The 19,664-nt window shown below is 37.7% G+C and overlaps 2 protein-coding genes across 3 annotated transcripts; one reads left to right on the forward strand and one right to left on the reverse strand.

Moving 5' to 3' along the window:
* Positions 1-1,885: 1,885 nt before the first annotated feature.
* LOC119576796 (protein FRG1-like) lies at positions 1,886-10,154 on the reverse strand. Its single transcript, XM_037924440.1, is given in 7 exon segments — positions 1,886-2,514; positions 2,516-2,570; positions 2,719-2,846; positions 7,015-7,181; positions 7,338-7,434; positions 7,738-7,864; positions 10,005-10,154. Coding segments are annotated over 7 exon segments (795 nt in total). The 5' UTR covers positions 10,061-10,154; the 3' UTR covers positions 1,886-2,349.
* Positions 10,155-10,815: 661 nt separating this feature from the next.
* On the forward strand, positions 10,816-17,542 carry LOC119576797 (60S acidic ribosomal protein P2-like). 2 transcript variants are annotated; one of them, XM_037924441.1, is made up of 3 exons: positions 10,816-10,972; positions 16,680-16,849; positions 17,353-17,542. In XM_037924441.1, the coding sequence occupies exons 2-3, from the start codon at positions 16,681-16,683 to the stop codon at positions 17,520-17,522; spliced, it is 339 nt and encodes a 112-aa protein (XP_037780369.1). In that variant the 5' UTR covers positions 10,816-10,972; position 16,680; the 3' UTR covers positions 17,523-17,542. The 2 variants fall into 2 exon arrangements, with proteins under 2 accessions (XP_037780369.1, XP_037780370.1); XM_037924442.1 differs by lacking the exon at positions 10,816-10,972 and adding an exon at positions 11,234-11,256.
* Positions 17,543-19,664: the final 2,122 nt, after the last annotated feature.

The following is a 19,664-nucleotide window of genomic DNA, read 5'->3' on the forward strand; positions in this document are numbered from 1 at the left end:
TGTTTTAGTGTAAAAAAAATAATGGAATTTCACTCTAGCATCTCAGTCTCATCGCGGGGGGGGGGGGGGGGGGTAGAACGGGGTCATGCGCCCTAAAGCTCTGGCAGGTCGTTTTACATTTCCCATCCTTAACATTTTTAGCTATAAAATGAATGTAATACGCCCGAATGATTACTCTATCTCCCATCAGAAATTGCATCCAAAACAAATTGCGTGATATTAAAGCATCCCTAATCGCTGCTGACCATTACGTCACTCAGCCAGGCTTTCCAACCTGCAACCCCGGTCATCGGCCTACCCGGCGGCCACAGCTTCCGGTGGCCTGCATGCGCGCTCGAACGTTAGGTTAATGACTTGAAAATATCGGCTGGATTATCCTCGCTTTCCCTCAAGCCTGGGGTGTTACTAGTACACCTCTCACGCGCTCTTCTTTTCAGCGTGTCACTTATCTCTCTCTCTCCCTTGCTATTTGCGACGCGTTTATCCCTCCCACTCTTCCTATCAGTATGACAGCGTGTACTCACTTTTCCTATTAGTATTGCTGGCTTCTTTTTCACCCTTTCCTCCTGTATACCATGTCAGCAAGGGATTCTTCCCACTCTTCCCATTAGTATGACATCCATTCCACCCACACTTATCCATCCATATGACAGCCCTCACTCTCACCCTGGGCGTCTGCCTCCCCATCGCCTCGCATTTACGCCTTGTTAACGTGATGGGGTGATGGACACGGGGGCGAGGGATGGCGCAGTGACGTGATGTGCATTCCGAGGCATAACGTCACCTCTATTGTTAGAGAGAGAGAAAGAGAGAGAGAGAGAGAGAGAGAGAGGAAGAGGAGAGAAAAGAGAGAGAAGAGAGGAGAGGAGAGAAGGAGAGGAGAGAAGAGAAGGAGAGGGGAGAGAGAGGAGGAGGAAGGAGGAGGAGGGAAGAAGGAAGAGAGGGAGAGAGAGAGAGAGAGAGAGAGAGAGGAGAGAGAGAGAAGGAGAGAGAGAAGAGAGAGAGAGAGAGAGAGAGAGAGAGAGAGAGAGAGAGAGAGAGAGAGAGAGAGAGAGAGAGAGAGAGAGAGAGAGAGAGAGAGAGAGAGAGAGAGAGAGAGAGTTTATAATACTTATGTACTCTTGCTATAGCTAGAGAGCTTTATACAATTTTGCATATTTTTTATTTCCTTTCAAGCATCTTCATAAATCTGAGGCAGTGAACACGTCTTTCAATTTCCTGTATCTAAATTCTCTGTTACTTATTTTATTTCCAAATTAATTATTCTTTGCAGGAACTCGGGATGCGTCTAAGCTGCCACATAATATCTGTGTTTTCTGCTGTTTTGTTTTTGGCAAAGATGGCCAAAATCTCTCTGGTAAAGGTCAGTGTACTGTCCACTGTAGTTTTTTTGAATTTTGTCATAAACAGATGGCTTCACAACTGCTCAGACATCGGGGAGTCAATTAGTATCACAATGGGGCCTTAGAAATTTTTCCCCTAGTGCTAGTAATATTGACTCTGTTGTTACTATTATTAACAGTATGATTATTATTATGTTATTAAAATACTATTATTAATAAAGTGTAAGCAGGTGAGATATATGGGACTAGCAACTAACTCCTTGGCGACCAAAGACTTGTGGTGCCATCTACTTGCAAACACAAATAATAAAATCAAACAGTGGACATGGAATGTGTGCTATGTCATTGCAGCACAAAGGTTTAACACGAACATGCCATGCCCTCTGTCAGTTTAGTTTATTAATTGGTTGTACATATAAATGGATCCTCAAGAACAAAGTCAACATTGAGCCAATTATGTGTACTACCTGTCTCAACTGTTTACCCTCAAAAATATTTTCTGGTATATAATACTGCTGTTAGTAATGTCAATAACACTATAATAATTATTATGCCTTTAATAAAAATAACAGCATCAATGTTGATAGCATTAGTAAAAAAAACATTTTCAAGGAAAGGTGAAATCAGGTGAGTTCACAAGGTCTATTAATTGACCCCTCTTGCAGAGACATTTCATAAAAAGTGAATACAGCATTTTTCCAGACACTTTGGGTTCAGATAAGTCTATCTAATCCTTTGGCCTTTAATGAATATAACATAATTATTAAAATTATTACTTTTATTGAAATACATACATAAAAGTTATACAATGAATGACTTCAATATATATATATATACTGATATCTGTCATAAAAGAAACTGTAGGTCTTTTGTACTTTAACTGTAATTGTATTTCTTCCTAGTGTACACATAAAAGAGCTTATTTATAATTTTTGATAATTTTGGCCTTAAATCCTGCCAATATTTCTAATGTAAACATAAAACCTTTAAGTTCCCTATATGACTGTTATTTGCAGTATCTGTCAGCCTTCATCTTCTGTCTGCGATCCAGGAGAGTTTCATGCAGTTTGCCCTCAGAACGTGCAGAGCGCAGTTCAGCCACACCTTCCTTGTTAATTTTCAAGCGTTTGTCTTGGAATTTCTGGAACTTCTTCACATAATTGACCTCAACAGTCAAGCAGCTTTCCACGTTCTTCTTCAGGAATTTCTTTGGGTTTGTCACATTCCCTGTTGGCGGGAAGAAATATTTGACTTTATTCTGAATGAAATGTAGAGCTACAAGCGTAAAACATTCAGAAACATCTACACTTTCTTAACAAAAGTGAAAAGTGTTTACATAATCTTAGAGCAAATAATGTATTGTGACTGAATGTACCTGAGAGTACTGGAGCGAAAGGTCACCATCTGGTCTGATCCTGCAGTAGTGCTGACAGCTACAACATTATCGTCATCGTCTAGGCCCAAGAAACAGTCATTTGCTGCAAGTAATGCCGTTTTCCCTTCCTGAAATTGAGAATAATGGTTCCTTCTTCTGTATAAATAATTCTATACTGAAAGAGGAATGGACCCAAAGTATTTAAATATAACATAAAGTACCATACCAAATGTATAATAACAATAAAATTGGCCATTCCTACCATTTTATTTTCTCTGGTTGTCAGAATGCAACTGATTGATATTCCTTCCTGATTTCCTTTTTTTTTTAGATAAAAATGAGGAAGAAGAAAAAAATAACCTTGAAGCATTTTTCTCCTATTTTAGGATCAAAACATTCCTAAAATCACATACATAGATTATTCTACTCCTTGATTTTAAGAGCTTTTAGAATGAAAATTTCCACATCACACTGGGCTTTCTATTTGTGTTCTCCTCCCAACTGGATATCAACCCATGGACAAAAGGAGGGAGTGTAGGCATGCCATGTTCACTGTAATCCTGTCTTGTCAATTTTGTTTATGCACAGTGCTTAGTCACCAAGAACCCAGTTACTAGGCCTACTTCATCTCTTATTCCTTGAATTTTTGTAATGAAAGTTTTTATCTTCATCATATTAGTATATTAGTAATGTCTATAATAACTAAGTAGAAATAAATGGGGTAACCAAGTGAGGTTAGGTGTTAAGTTGGTAATATTGTTCAATTAAGAATTGTGTTTTACTTTGTAATATCTTCTTTTTTGAATGAGGCGTGGAAGAGAAGATGGCTCAGAGGCACCACATGATATGTGTCATCTATTTTTTTTTAGAAAAATAATAAACCAGTGTCAAGGATGGTAAGTTCCTATCAACCTAATAGTAGTTTTAAGATTAGTAACTGACCCTGGTGGCTAGCTTATGTGGTATAAAGATAGCTCTACAAGTGCTTAATCACCAAGGACTCAGTTATCTATCTACCTATCTTGCCTGTTTACCCTTTTCCTTGACTTTTGGAAAGGGTCTTTTGTATTATTTCATCATCTTAATTGTTACCAAGATTATAAATAACAATTTAATAATCATAACATCAACAACAATAATAACAGTATTGATATCAATTGTACTAATAAGAAAAACACATTTTCCTGCCAATTCAAGAAATGGGGAAATCAGGATCAGTCACTAGGGCCTACTGATACTCCATGCTGACTGAGCACATCGTGAACACAGTTCACAAAAAAATAAAGGGACGGAAACATAAATCTGTGATGGTTGGGTTAATGCAAGTTTGCTTATATACAGATACCTTAGTGATCTGAAAAAAGAGAGAAAAAAAAAGAGAGAAAAAAAAAAAAAGGTAGAAGTTACAATGGCAGGCAAAACACAATTAATTCATGTGCAATACTGCAAAAAATTCAAGCAGAAAATCTGAAAGAATTGGAGAAGAAAGTAACACTTATATGATTACCAAACATGTGACCTTCTAGAAACATGGCCAAATATTATGTATACACATTTAATTACCAACTGCTACACACTACAGAGGAGTAAAAGTGTCCTGCATTACATATCAGCTTATCAACAATCATCAAACAAAGAACAAACTTTCAGACTATATCAACCTGCACAAAATGAGGTGGAGGATAACCTTTATGAAGCTGAGGGGCAATATGACCATAATTCCCTCCTCCCCCTATATTTGCTTATTTTGGTTAAGCTACAACTGCATACTTCAACATCATGAGTAAAGTGATAGAAAAAAATGTTAGATGGCTAAACCTACTACTGTCAAGGCATGTTGAAACTGATGGCATTCACACATAGATGCAGATTACATTGCTCATTTTCTTGGAAAAAGTGATGGGAGAATGACTGGTTATTCGGCTGCACTTTGTCTCCCAGTCCCACTTGTTACAGCCCCTGGATGAAAAAAATGTAACACCTGTCCATGTGACAAAGACTCTAACAAGACAGCTTACTTTATTCCCTTACTGAAACATATTGCATCATAACAAAAATGGAAGAGGTAGATGCTTGATAGAGCAATGCACAGGAGCACAATCAGTGTGAGGTTGGTCTCCAACATAAAGTAACTACAGCCTGAGAGCAGGCTGCAATCATTTCAAAAAGGTAATATTACTTTATATTTGTGACCTGGTATGTTGTTTACTAAAAGATATAATTACTTTCCTCTCATATATGTGGGGAAATTTGATGTTTTTATGAAACTGGCAAGAGTAGTACTCCATGTACCTAGACCACTCTGCATTAAATATACATTAGCTAATCATTATCACTGATGGTTTTTCTCATGCTTGTAAAGGGTATACATTCCATTTGGTATCATTAGGACTATTATGGTTCTGGTCAACCTTTTAGTGTTTATACCAGTGGTGGATCTAAGGTATGCAAATATGGAATGTGGCCTAGGCATCACTTGAAGGAGGGGCCACTAAGTACATTCTATCAGAGGCATAGTGTGAGTGGGGCTACAAGACTGTTGCCTTAGGTATGGACTTTGTAAAGAAAGGAAAAAGTAATAATAATATATAGATATTGTGTGTCTCCCTTCAGAAACATAATCTCCTAAAGGTCAAACATCCTACAAAGTTTTCAACAAGGGGCAAATAAATGTTGCCTAACAAAATTGTCACTTGACAGAGATTTCACAGTAAATTACAATACTGTTATTGAAAAAAATGTTCAAATTTAAAACTAGGAACTTTTAATTAGCTTTTAACCCATTGCTGACGGGTGGCATGTACGTACATGCCATGACATGTCGGGACCATCTGCCGGGGGCACGTACGCACATGCCATAGAGTATGCATGGACATGCCATGAGTTTTTTTTTGTTACAATCACGGCAAAAGATTATTTTTTTGCCAGTGAAAGTGTGATTAAGTCGGTTCTAACACTTTCTCATTTTTACCATGCAACAAACAAAAAAAATGCAGCAAACCGACAATTTCAACTCCATGATGCCACACACTGCTTATTTTATTTGGACTATAGACCGAATAATGATCAACTATGGAGTCTATATAACAACAAAAATACCCTTCAGTCTCGATTTATCAGGAAGTTTGGCAAGTAGAGACTGTAAAAAATAATGAAAATTGAAAATACAACATATCTTCGTAGTATTACGAAGAAACGGCATGGGATGCTGGTATTTGGCATGAGTGGTCGCGCATGCTCGGGCGACGATATAAGCCCCCGGCAGCGAGGCCCCGGCCTCTATGAATGCTACCCGTCAATTATGGGTTAAGACATCAGCATTAAATACTTTTTACCTTAATTACAACAGCACTTTTTTCAACCTGACAGGTAGAAGGGTCAGGGGATGCATTACCTGTCTTGCCGCCAGATCTAACAACCCTCACTATGCCAATGCTTTATCTCTAGCCTTATTTCTATTATCAGCTGCAACATTTAACTTTATTTCATTTCATTTGAAACAGAGAAAAATGTATATTCTTCTGAATTCCATAATAATAGGAGAAGCCACCCTGACACACAGGAGAAGGCCCAATAGGTTAGAAGAAAATACTATATAAAGAGAGGATATGAAGTTGGAAAAACGACTACTAAATATTACTAAATATACAAGTCTTCTCCAACTACAATAAATTCACACTGAAATAGAGGTAAGAAAACAGACTACTATTTATTAAAAGGCGATGCTCTTTCCAAATAACTTGGCTGTTAGGGGAAACCTTCTCAAGGTGACTCAGATTTTAGTATTTATCCCTGGAGTTTAACCATTCAAAATGGTGGCTTTTTGAAGAGAGGCCAGAATTGTGAGAGGCAACAATAGAAAAAAGCTTCTCAAAACTGGGAGTTTATTTTTATTTATTTTTTTTTTTCAGTCAGTAGGAGAAAAGGATTATGAGGAAGTGATTCTGGTACTTTTAAGCAAGATTCTCCCAGCTGCATCCCTGCTAAACCCACCATTTTGTGCCCCACCTTCTCTCTCCATTTTCTACAGAAGCCATAACTTACTTGATATTTGGTCCTTCACTGTTCAATTACTTTGCAACATACCAGCAAAAGACTTTGATTTCTGAATGGGTAATTCTGAGCTCTAGAAACCACAATGACAAAAACTACATATTGCTGGAATACCATCTTTAGGTAGTTAAACATAACTGGTTTCTTAATGCTACAAATGCATATAACTCTTCATTTAGAGCTCCAAATACTGAACAAAAGCATATCTACCTACTGCATCCTCATTCACACAAGGAAACCAACCTGGAAGACAGGCTGCCACATTTCCCGAGGGCCAATGGCATCTGCCCGCCCCACTACGCGTCCAGCTCCGTCAACACCAAGATACTTGTTGTACCCGGATTTGAAGGCTATTCGGTCATCTCCTGCTGGTACTGCTGTCAGCACTTCTTCGGGAGATGGTCCATCGCCTGGAAGTTTGGTTGATGTAGAATCATTTCTTTTAAAGTCGAGGATAAGTTAGACAATAAAAAAAGTCTTCTTATGAGGATGATATACAATAAAACACAATCTTTTGAAGGAATTTTAGCACATAAATATTTCTAAATAATTCCAAATAATGTTACCTTGGTCATGCGGAGCCCCAGCTGTGAATAAACCATTGTCTAAAGCTCTTACATATATTGGAGTGTTTCCAAGCTGTACAGCTACACTTCCACTGATCTGTTGGATGATCAGAATGGATGATTTTGAAAAAAAGAAAATTAGTGTTAAATTTAATTTCAGAAGCAGTGCGGAACAAAATTTTAAAATGTAGAATGTTCCTGTTTCTTATGAAAGGTCTTTCATAGTATAGAAACAACAAATGAACATCATAATGATATGATATGAACTGGCAGATGACAAATATAGAGTTCATTAATTACCAAAATGCAATGATAATAAACCATTACCACCAAAATGCAATGATACTTAAACCATCAACACCAAATAATCCAACATACTGAAATAACCCTAAGTCATTACCTGATGAAGAGCTGTGATGGACCACCAGCCTCCATGATTGGCCTTGTCCGATTCATGAGCACTGGTGCTGCTGCTTCCCCCGTCACCTTCCTCTGCTTTTCTTTTCTTGGACTTGTGCTTTTTGCGACTGTTCAAAAATACCAAAATAATTTCTGTAATTTCTGCAAGCAAGGAGTGCAGTTTGTAACTCTGCTTAACTTTAACAAATATCTGATATATCTGGTTCGTTATTTGTTTGTTAGCCCTTTGCAAGGGGTGGATCATTCAATAAAATGCCATGGCTGGACTATCTGCCAGGGCCTGTACATTACATGGCCACGGTGTAAAGTAGGACATTCCATGGTTTGTTACAATCACGGCAAAATTATTTCCCTTTCTGGAAATCAATTATCAATTTTAACATAATATTTAGATACAAAAAAAAAGAAAAAAAACTGATTACTATTTTCTAACTTGGATGACACACTGACTTATTTCATAACTCAGATTATTACGAATATGATCATTATGAGTTTCAAAGAATATTAAAAATATCTCAAGGACCTGATAAAGGAAATAAATGCAAAGTAGAGAATTAGAAAATAATGATAACTAAAAAAACAATATGTGGTCAGTATTAAGAGAAATGGCAAGGGATGCCGGTATTTGACAGAGGCTCGGCAGCTAGGGCGAGAACAAGACCCCCGGCAGACGGGGCCTAGTGGCCACTATGAATACTACCCGTCGGGAGAGGGTTAATAATGTAGTTTGTACCATTCCATAAAGAGAATCAATAAGAATATCATTACATGGTGACACCACACAGTAGTTCTCTTCCATTGGAGTATACTCACTTGAAATTTAGCCTTTCACACATTTCTGGTATAATACCAAATTATGCAAAATATAACATAAAAATATCTGATACGAAAACACAACAAGAAGACAAGAAATCTGAGGGTTTGGCTTCTTTTTTAACTTAGGAAGAATTATGCAGGGAACACTGGAATATCCCACAACTGCCAGATTAGTTCACTTGTACTTTGTTTGGCATTTGTTTCAGAAAGGAAGGTTTGGATTTATATTATATAAAACTCAAATGGACCCAAAGGAAAGGCATGAATCTCCAATATAAAAAAAGTATAAAAGTAAGTATAAAAAAATTAATCAACTGAATACAATTTTGAACAGTTCAGTTATGCAGAAAACCATTCTAGTAGTTGTTCTTAAGTGGGTGATGACTCCCATGGGGATCACAAAGGGTTAGCAGGAGGACTATGGAGCCTTAAGGAAAAAGAATATCATTAGAAGTATTCCTAAGTGGTCATATCAAGAAAGTACTTTGAAGCTATATCTTCAAGGGTTATTGTACTACAATTATGTAAATAAAGACAGATGATTACTTTTTCCGTGAAAGTGTAAAATGCTTGGGAACCACTGACCTATAGTAATAATACTAGAACTGATAGCTTGGTAAGGTATAAAAATACCAGATTTAAAAAGGTGCTGACATTATAAATAAACTACTACTACTAAATCATACTACAATCATACTAATAATGACTCATAAACATTTACATAAAAGCTCCAACCCTAAAATCCCCTTGCAGAAATGTTATACTGAGATTTCATGAAGGCTTGCTTAGTGCTAACCAATGGATTGTCATCTTAACTGGCAAAGGTTATCACACCTCCATCACATACACTCCAACAAGCTACAACTTGGACAGTTCCTTGCCAAGATCTTCAAGCTCCCCTTTGCAAAAATAATTATGGAGAAAGTTTGAGAGTCTTTTGCAAGATTGCTGTGAAATGTAGCGACTACTGGAATTGCTTAACAATAAGCCACTCTTAATTCCCTCCAATAATGTCATGATATGATCAACTGGGAAGGACCTTGATCTGTGGTACAAAAGTAGCCCATTAGGTTCACAATTTAATGACATCAATACTTTATTCTAAACCTTGTTTAACTACACAGGATGTTAATATCAAGATAATTTTAAGAAATACGGAAAAGGGCTTCAGCAGTATAAGTAGCGATATAAATATTTCATGAATAAATCTGGTCAAATAAACTATTCATATTCACATATAATGTTAAACAGAACATACTTTAGGTACAGAAAAAGGCTTAAAATGTTTTGCATTTTGTAAACTGAATCTTCTCAACTAGCAGACGTTTATATATACATCGAAACTAAATATATGCTAGGTATATAGCATTAGCTATACAATGACTATAACATTAACTTTCTGAAAATTATGGTAATAAATGTGCATTTTACCTCTTCTCCCCTTTGAGTTTCAATTTCCCGATTTTCACTTTACTGTATTCCGACATTGTGAAGTTGTAAACAAACACAATGCTAAAGTGAGTATAGAACTCTGTGCTTTGATTGGTCCATGCTGAAAACCTAGTCGTTGATTGGCTATAAGTTCGCCTGTCTGACTTTAAGAATGAATCTTTCCTGTGATTGGTCAAAAAAAGGATTTCCCATTTCAAGAATACATCTATGCTGTGATTGGTTGGAAATTTAATTTCTGACTTTGAGGATGAATCTAGGTTGTGATTTGTTGAGGGTATAGAGCAATTGTTCCTTTTTCATTATCTTAGAATTATAACAAATGAAAAAAACAGTATAATATAACATGTATAAAAATAGCTCTAATTTAATTTTACACTAATCCTTAAGAATGATGGACAAATAATGGATAAATCTGCTATGGATTTTATTGGCGAAAATATAAAACATACATAGCTTATTTTCAAGTGATAGACAGTAAATTCAATAGAAAAAGTAATGATATATACGATTTTAAGTAAGTGCGGGAGCGAAATTGATATTTTTCTTTAATACAAAAGTGATTGACAACTGGGCGGTACAGTGCATGGCTAACCATTGTTCAACAATTAATACAATATGCGTCAAGAGTGAAGATTTCCCATACAGTAGACAACCATATTCGAAGCTGCATGAATCCCCAAGAGATTTCAAAACAAGAATTATCAATACATATATCATCGCAAATTTTTTTAAAAAATCATTTTGTGATCCCGTAAAACAACCCTTAAAAAATCGTCTCCTACCCTATCCCACGCAATCAACCAATCATAACTCGAGTTGCTCTTGCGGTCGAGGAACTCTCGTTCTGATTGGCCGACGCGGAAGCACCGTAAGAGTAAACACGAGAGTCGGCCTTCTAGCATTCGTGAACGCCGAGTCGACACGTGCCGTCGGTGGACAGATTTCAAGTAAGAATTAAACACGTTATTCTGGCTTATATCCGAAATATTTCTTCGACACGGCGTTGGGCATGTTTAAGAGGAGGGGCGAGGAAGGTTGGAGGTCCGAAAAGCTTTGGTCCTGGAGGGAAAATAAGCGGAGAAAGAAGTGTCCCCATTGCCTCTCGCTTGCCAAGGAAGGACTTGGTCAATGGAGATGTTCGGGTGAAAATTCCCTCTTATTTGGGACGGACACGGCGCTTGGGAGTGTGAACGAGGGGAATGACGTAGGATTAAGGAGATCGGGATAGTAGGTGAAAATACAGCGTGTTTTTTTCCTTCGTACCTAAAGTAAATATTTTTTTAAGGGAACTTTTGTATTCTCATTTTTATTTTCTTGTGTATTCATGTAAGTCACTTTTTTGGGGTTTACAGTTTGATGTGTATATGCAGCATATGTTTCTTTCATGGAAAAGATCATATTTGTTTACATAAGTAAGTTCACTAATCTACAGATGCCACAAATATCATCAGCAACAGTTGCACTTTTTTGTATTTTTGGTATTTCTGTAAGAGGTTTGTGCAGAGCAACACATCCTCCAGAGACGAAGTCTCAAAACTACGGTATCCTGGGAACCCAAAATCCAAACCTGAACTTTTCTACCGTCTATTTATTTCCTGGCCAGGGGCAACCCCCTCCCCATACCCTCTATCAGCACTTCATGCCAACTTTAGAGAAACATGAGAGGTTATTGTGGACTGAGTCTGAGTAGAGACATGCAGGGGATATTCTTCATTTTGTGGTAAATATGATGCCAGAGCAGCTGTACCTGTGTAGTTTCTTATGCTTTATCAGATGGTGGTATCCATTTCCCCGTCTCCGTGCATTGCTCTCGGTAATATTAACTTAAATTTGTATGTAATGGACATAAAGACTGAAAATAAGACATACCCAGTGTCTTGGCCCTGATAGCAGGGGTGGGCTTGAAGGAACCAAGGAAATTGCAGGGTTGAATAGGAATAATATCCATGCAGTATGTAACTATAATAAACTACACTCAATAAGTTAATATATTGTCTAATGCTAAGGGCTTTTCCTCTGTGTCCCCCTGTGGGGCCCAAGAAGACAAAATCCATGCACGTATTCATGGCAGGATAGATATACAAAGGCAGCAGAGGACAAGAGGAATCCAGTGATACCACTTTTGTCATGATCTGTTTTGCAAGTTATTCTGAATATATACCAATATTTTAATGACTTCACTTTTTGCTGTAAATTTTAGATTAAAATGTGCAAGTAGTTAAAAACAGGGAAAATTTTCACATTAAATTTCAACCAGCTGCCACTTGCAAGGCAAACAATATATGGAAACAACAGCTAAGAAATCTAAAACTTGTCTAGTATGTAGTTCCATATATTTGATATAGAAGTGTGAGAGCATGGCAACCGATATCCTTTCCTACCATTTTGTAATCAAAATGGTAGGTGAAGGATATCCTTTAGTAATATTACACCTTTAATTCTGAATATATACATAAAGACCTACTAAGAGTTGCAGGAAGTGCTGTCTAGCCTAAAAAGAGATTGCAATATAAACGTAATTTGATTGATGTCGAGTATGTACAATGCTTAAACTTCTAAAGGTTAAAGTTACCGAGAGTGACGCACTGAGATAGAGAAAAATGGACACTGCCATCTTGTAGAGCATAAGAAATAAGAGTAGGAAGCAATATAGGTAAACCTGCAGCAGACTTATATTAACCAGGAAATGACAAAAATAGGCCCTGCAGAACACCGCTCTGACACTGTCCCCATCCATGTTTACCCTGCGAGGACCAAAACAAATGTGACGCGTAACTCATTAATGCGATATAGCAAGTAGTCCTTGTATTGCTATGCAATTTTAAGAACAATTATTTTGTAAATATCAGTGCCCGTTTTTCCAATTTCATATATTTAATGGATTCTTTTACTTTTATGATGCATTTTTTACGTGTTTTGGTAATTATTTACACTATTTTATACAATATCCTTGTGCGCCTGCACATTTGCCATTGGGATATTTGTGTGCAAGCCATTATGTCGAGAAACGCCGGTGAGTAATGTTTTATTTCGAGTGCTGCGTTCATTCCGGGTCATTTTGAAAGCCATATTATGGATGTACAGGACAAATAGACATTAGTCTCTATCAGAGCCTGATATTTGAACCTATCAAGTGCCCTAAATGGCAAAAAGTGATTAAAAACCAAGCAATTGTAACCATAGATGGAAGCGAAGCAACGTTCAGTGTTTTGGTTTACCCTGGGGGTCCCCCCTGGCTAGGCATATATATTACCATGGGGGTCCAGGGGGCGTAGCCCCATGGCTAGGGAATATATAGATCGTAGTGTATAAATCCCACAGGGTTAAGGTTAAGGTTTATTGGTTAGGATGCATTGTACGATTACCACAGGGGATGTGGATTATGTGAAACCCCGTAGATTTTTGCCGAACGACGGGTTTTATTTCCGTAGTTTTTCGAAAACTGGTGCATCGGTCTGTAGACTTTCAAAGATGGCGGGAATGTCCTTAGTTTCATTAGCCGATTTTAATTGTATCTTTGCTTGTTTACTACGTTCATCGGACAATGGCTCGGTTTTTTGAAAAATCAACTTTTTAACGTTTCATAAATAATTTTCTCCGATTTCTGCAGCTTCCTATTGACATCCAGTGCTATCCATTATCCCCCCCCCCCCCTTCAACCCCCGGTTCTCCACGCATCCCCCAAGATCGTTGGGTAGAGGAAAGATATAAAAAAAATCTGACTTTGGAACTTAGTCTCTGGGAGGGTGTGTTGCTCTCGGTAACAATTACCAATATTTTTAAACAATCACATGGCACTAGAAGTGTAAATGGTGTTTAAAGCAAATTTGAGAACTTGCCCAAAGTGGAAACTAGGTTCATGCGGTTTAGTCTCTACCATTGCAAATTTCGTATAATTGCATCTTTTAAGTTAATGTAGCACCACCATTCCTAGACTTGATGGGAGCTATAGCAATTTTTCATTTGTCTATCCTTGCAGTATTAGTATGGCTCTTTCAAAATGTACTTCAGGTATGTATGTCCACTGTAAATATGGTAATTCATTATAGTATGGACGTACTCGCTGGAGACACAGGCCCTAAGTCCCCAACTCCTTCACAAAATTTACTCCACAATATAAATTTGCCATTACTATTGCCATTACGACTGCCCGAGGGAGGGTTGATGGAGGGCTCTGCCTCCCACAGGGTTGCCGTTACTGTTATTCCAGGCAACAAGTTTTCTGGGAAACCAGAGTATTTTTATCATAGAAGATTTGGGTGAATTTACTCCACTAAGTAGTATTGTAAAATAACAGTATTTATGGTTTTCCATAAATACTGTTTATGAAAAAAGTGAAAGCATAAACCTCCTCCTATTCATATGATATTTTGAATGTTTTCAGTTTTGTACAAGATTCTGGAGTAGATATTCGTCACTTGTGCATTATTTCAAGTAACTTGATTTCCCCTTCCTTTGCTTGGGTTACATCAGTGGTTGGGGAACTTTTTAAGGTCTGAACCCAAAACTGAATTAAAGCATAATACTCTTCATCCTTCTGATCTTTTGTAAATGGGACTAATATCCAATTTAGCCGTTTAGGCCTAAGTTTGTTGGAAGCTATAATCAGACGTGAAGGTAAGCCAGTTGAGGAAAAATGGGAGTGAACCTTAGTTAATGATTTCAGAACAGTTTCCTATTTCAAAGTGATATTGGCCTGCATCATGTTTGATATGACTGGTGTGTATATATCTTTGTTGTATATATTTACACATGCACAAACCTGCCAGATTTTGGAACCTTATTAAACTTTCATTAATCTAGTTCACGTTCCTTAGCTCCAAGAATGATTGCATGCTGTCCCTCTTTTTATGTCCAAAGGCACTTGGACTGGAAATTCTAGAAACTTTTCTGGTGGCAATTCTCACGTTTGTTTTTCGCTGTGGTATAAAATGTGATGGTTTACTATTTTACATCTACGTTTACTGGAAAAAGGATTACTCAGATTATATATTTAGGTATTTTTAGTAATTTATTCATTTTGAAAGAAAAGGTAATTGACCTAACTCAGTATATATTATATATATATATATATATATATATATATATATATATATATATATATATATATATAATTTAATTATGAATGCTCATAAAAAATCAAATTATTGGAGTCCTTTGGCATTGTTTGAAGACCTTCGTTAATCCATTTAACCCTTTGCCGACAGGTGGCATGTACGTACATGCCATGGCATGGCTGGACTATCTGCCGGGGGCATGTATGTACATGCCATGAGGTTTTGTTACAATCACGGCAAAATATTATTTTTCTGCCACTGAAAATGTGATTAAGTCGTTTTTAACACTCATTTTTATGATACAAAAAAAAAAAAAAAAAAAAAAAAAAAAAGCAACAAACCGATGATTTCAACTCCATGATGCCACACACTGCTTATTTTATTCAGACTATAGAGCAAATAATGATCAACTATGGAGTCTATATAACAACAAAAATATCCTTCAGTCTTGATTTATCAGGAAATATGGCAAATAGACTTTAGAAAATAATGATAACTGAAAATACAACATATGCTCGTAGTATTACAAAGAAACGGCAAGGGATGCTGGTATTTGGTATGAGCGGTCGCCCATGCTAGGGTGATGATATAAGCTCCCGGCAGCGGGCCCCGGGCCACTATGAATACTACCTGTCGGGAAAGGGTTAAAGGATAGTGATATGAAGAAAAAAGATTGGTTCGGTAATTTTTTGATTTAATACTACTATCATAAAGGAATAAACTACCAGAAATACCAGTACATTGGAAAAAGCTTTTTGTAACAAGTTATGATAAAGATTGTAATGGGATTAATCATCTGTTTTGCATGCAAGTTGTATTCTGGTAAATATTTTCATTCAGCAGATAGTAAATGGAGAATTATTCTAATACTATTTGTAGTTTAATTGCTACTTTGGTATGAAATCCTTGGCATATTTTATGGTATGGTATTGAACATGCCACAAGTCAAGTCAGCAACATACTTTGATACCAGTATGTGGTGTTAATCTTGTGGCAGAGTAATTCGGTGATTGTATGGTCTTTAGTGTCTCTGTTCTAGAGAATTACTGAAGACTCTGCTTCACCTTTGCTTTTGAGAGTTGACACAATATATTTATTGATGTCATAGTTATAAAGCAGACATTTTATATCCCTAACAACCATGCACTTGGATAAGGAGAGCAAGTACATTGTTCCTGTCTTGTGTTTGGATCATAGTTGTATTTTTGGCATCTTTAAAGCCTTAAGTTTTTGGTAAAGCTAGAGGAAAAATGAGGTACTGCATGTTACTCACTTAGATAAAGAATTAGACACAAGTTTATCATATAATCAATTTGCTCTAGAAAGTGAAGTAGAACTGTATGCTCAAAGTTCATTATGTGCAAGATTGCTTCTGTGCAACTTTGATTTTTAATATTGAGACAAGAATGAATTTGTACTTGTGGATTCAAACGAGATTTTGATCGAAAGAGGATTGAATGTTTTGGTGGTGGTAGAGGCTTTAATTGGATCTGAGAAATGAATGTTCGAGTTGAGTATCACAAGTCTACTGACTTGTTTAAATTATGTTCCAATTTTCCTTTGTTACATTTGGTCTAATCTCTAATTGTATTTTCAGGATGCGTCACGTGTGTGCGTACCTCCTTGCAGCCATGGGCAGCAATGCTGCCAATGCTGCCAACATGAAAGCCATCCTTGCCAGCGTTGGTGTGGAGGCTGATGATAAGCAGTTAGAACTTGTCATTCAAAAGTTTGGTAACAAGAATATCGAGAAGGTTATTGCTGAAGGTAAGGAAGGCTAGAAATAATTTTTTTTCAGTGAGAATAAGCAATCATTAAAAATAAGCAAGGATGGAACTGACATGGACTATTCTATTTTTAACTGAAAAGTTGCCACAACAACGTCAGTAGTTTACCCCTTTCAGGGTTTGCTGCATTCGCAGTTGTGGTAGATTAAATGCCTGGAGGGAGATATTAGGCTCTATGGCCCATGTGTCAAATCGAAGGGCAAACAAATGAAAATAAAAAAAATTAATGCCTGGAAGGCACTCAAATATTTTGCTTGTTGGTTGCTGGATATTAGACAAATTAAGTATTCCAAAGAAACCATTTCTCTGTATATAAACATTCCAGCTTTGGTATGTTTATTTATATAGGATTTAGTGAAAGTAGTTTTTTATAAATGCCGAGTTTAACACTTTTCTTTTCCAGGCTCTTTATAAATGCCGAGTTTAACACTTTTCTTTTCCAGGCTCTTTATAAATGCCGAGTTTAACACTCTTCTTTTCCAGGCTCTGCATTCCTGGCTGCCATGGGTGGTGGTGGAGGTGGCGCAGTCGCTGCCAGTGGCTCTGCTCCTGCTGGCGGTGGTGATGCTCCCAAGGCCGAAGAAAAGAAGGAAGAGAAGAAGGAAGAGTCGGAAGAATCAGATGATGACATGGGCTTCGGTCTTTTCGATTAAATACATTTTATGGGAGTGTTTATGGATTTTCAATAAGCTTTCCTTGTTTTATAGTTATTAGAATCAGAGATAATTGAAACGTGTTAATTGTCAATTTTAGGAATCTAATATGAATACACTTGCAGTACATGCATATTAGATATTTCCACAATTCTAGGATTTCAAGAAGGGACTGTACAAAATTCCTGGGCATAATTGGACATAGAATGAACATGGGATCACAAAGTGAAAACCAGAATTTGCTTTGCATTTATAGGATATTTTAACACATTTACTCCATATGGTGTACTCTGAAATGGAGTGGGTAGAAGTTCTGTAAATCCAGTAACAAATATAAATTGCTGTTAAAAAAAAAAAGTACAAACCAACTTTGGATATACCAAATGTGGCTAGTCGAAAGTAAGACATGTGGTCTTGAAAGTCTTGTAGAAGAATCCTATTATTCATAAATTGCCATAATTAGACCACAGAAGTAAAAGATTAATGATTTATATGTGGATGACATGACTTGTTCACTGAAAAAGAAACATTGCAACACTACTACCTTATTGATGCATCAAAACATGCACAAGTGCACAAAGCCATGATGATAAGCAGAAAAAAAACTATGAATAGTTACCAAAATTAAGAATTAAGTTTCCCATTGTTTAAAATGCAAGAATTGCAAATGGACACCACATTAACTCCTGGTCAAAATATGACTAGAGGAGAGGATCCCTGATGCCACTGAACTTGGTCAAAAATATTTGTGCTGATACATGACTCCAGGCCCAGTGTTGGATCTCCCTGACCTTTGACCGCATTCCTTGGCTCGGCCAATTTTGCAGCCTTTTCTTTACCCTCAACAGCCCCTTACTCTGACAACACTCCTCTTCCGGCAAAGTTTCCATCCACAGCCACCCCAATCGTTCCCACCTTGTCAGTTACATCCAAATCCCAGGCTATAGCGTTATTAATCCTGACTTGACCTCACTGGCAAACCTATTCCTGTCCATCCTCATCCCTCCGTTAATATTTACACTGGACCTGTCTCCATCCCCGACAAGCTGCCCTGTATACCACAAGGACTGGTCAGGTTGTGGAGAAGACCTATTTGCCTGCCTTGTGGACTACGATGCAGTATCAGGGCAGGGCTGAACCATTTCCTCTAGAGGCCTCTAAGTCCTTCACCAATACTGCAAAGATTACTTTCCTCAGACATGACCACCTCCTTCATGATTATATTGGTGGAGAATCATCCCCGTCCAACCATATCAACCTCCACCCGTCAGTGTTGACGTGTAGGCCACCCTGCTGACAGCCCGATGCCCTGTCATGGTCAATCAAAATGCTCAGCACAATCACGCCAATTGTAGTGGCTCCCATATTGTATATTATAGGGGCTGCCCTACCTATTTAAGTCTGAGGTGGCAAATCTCAAATTCAATCTTGGCCTTCCCTGACGTGAAGCCAGACGAAGCAGCAGATAGTCTTTTCCTCTAATTCACTACACCAGCACTGTCCTTCGCTCTGTCCAGCCTCTCCCTCCCAAGATGTAGAAACATCCCCAGTATCTCTTCCTCATCCCACGTCTACCCCCTTCCTCTCTGTCGAATTATTTTGCCATTCTAAATCCAGACACCCCATTCTCTACCTCTACACTCAAAGTAACTGACGACATCTATCCTGCTATTCATGTTCCCCCTATGCCCCCTCCTCCCACTCCCTACCAACATCTATTCCCCTCCACTTCAGCTGCACCCCCCCCCCCCTCTTCCTTCCCCCTTATCCAATTCCGCTTCCCCAGGATACACAGGTGACTTTCACAACATCCCCTTTCCCTGGATTCTCTCCCTCCTGTGATCTAATCACCCTTAAACCCCCATTTCTCCTTTCCTAATTCCTACCTTACCCTACAGACATCCTTGCAGAATTCCACACTCCTTCCTTTGACAACTCTGATCTAATCAGCCTTGTTAATCTCTACCCATTTACCCGCCCAGCCTGCCTTCGCCCCCCTTTGTCCCTACTAATAACATGCTATCCTGAACGGCTATATGACCTTTGACGTGTAGTACATTTAATCATCAACTAACTCCCTCTGTGCCCTTTTAACTACTACATCTTTCTATAGTGCTATATGACCTTTGATGGCTAACACAT

The sequence above is a fragment of the Penaeus monodon genome, chromosome 9, assembly GCF_015228065.2.
Source record: "Penaeus monodon isolate SGIC_2016 chromosome 9, NSTDA_Pmon_1, whole genome shotgun sequence".
Classification (NCBI taxonomy): Eukaryota; Metazoa; Arthropoda; class Malacostraca; order Decapoda; family Penaeidae; genus Penaeus; species Penaeus monodon.

Excerpts from the sequence above, each read along its gene's own strand:
- LOC119576797 (XM_037924441.1), top strand. The coding sequence starts at position 16,681 with ATGCGTCACGTGTGTGCGTACCTCCTTGCAGCCATGGGCAGCAATGCT. Across the intron at positions 16,850-17,352 it reads CGAGAAGGTTATTGCTGAAG|GCTCTGCATTCCTGGCTGCC; the intron begins GTAAGGAAGGCT and ends CTTCTTTTCCAG.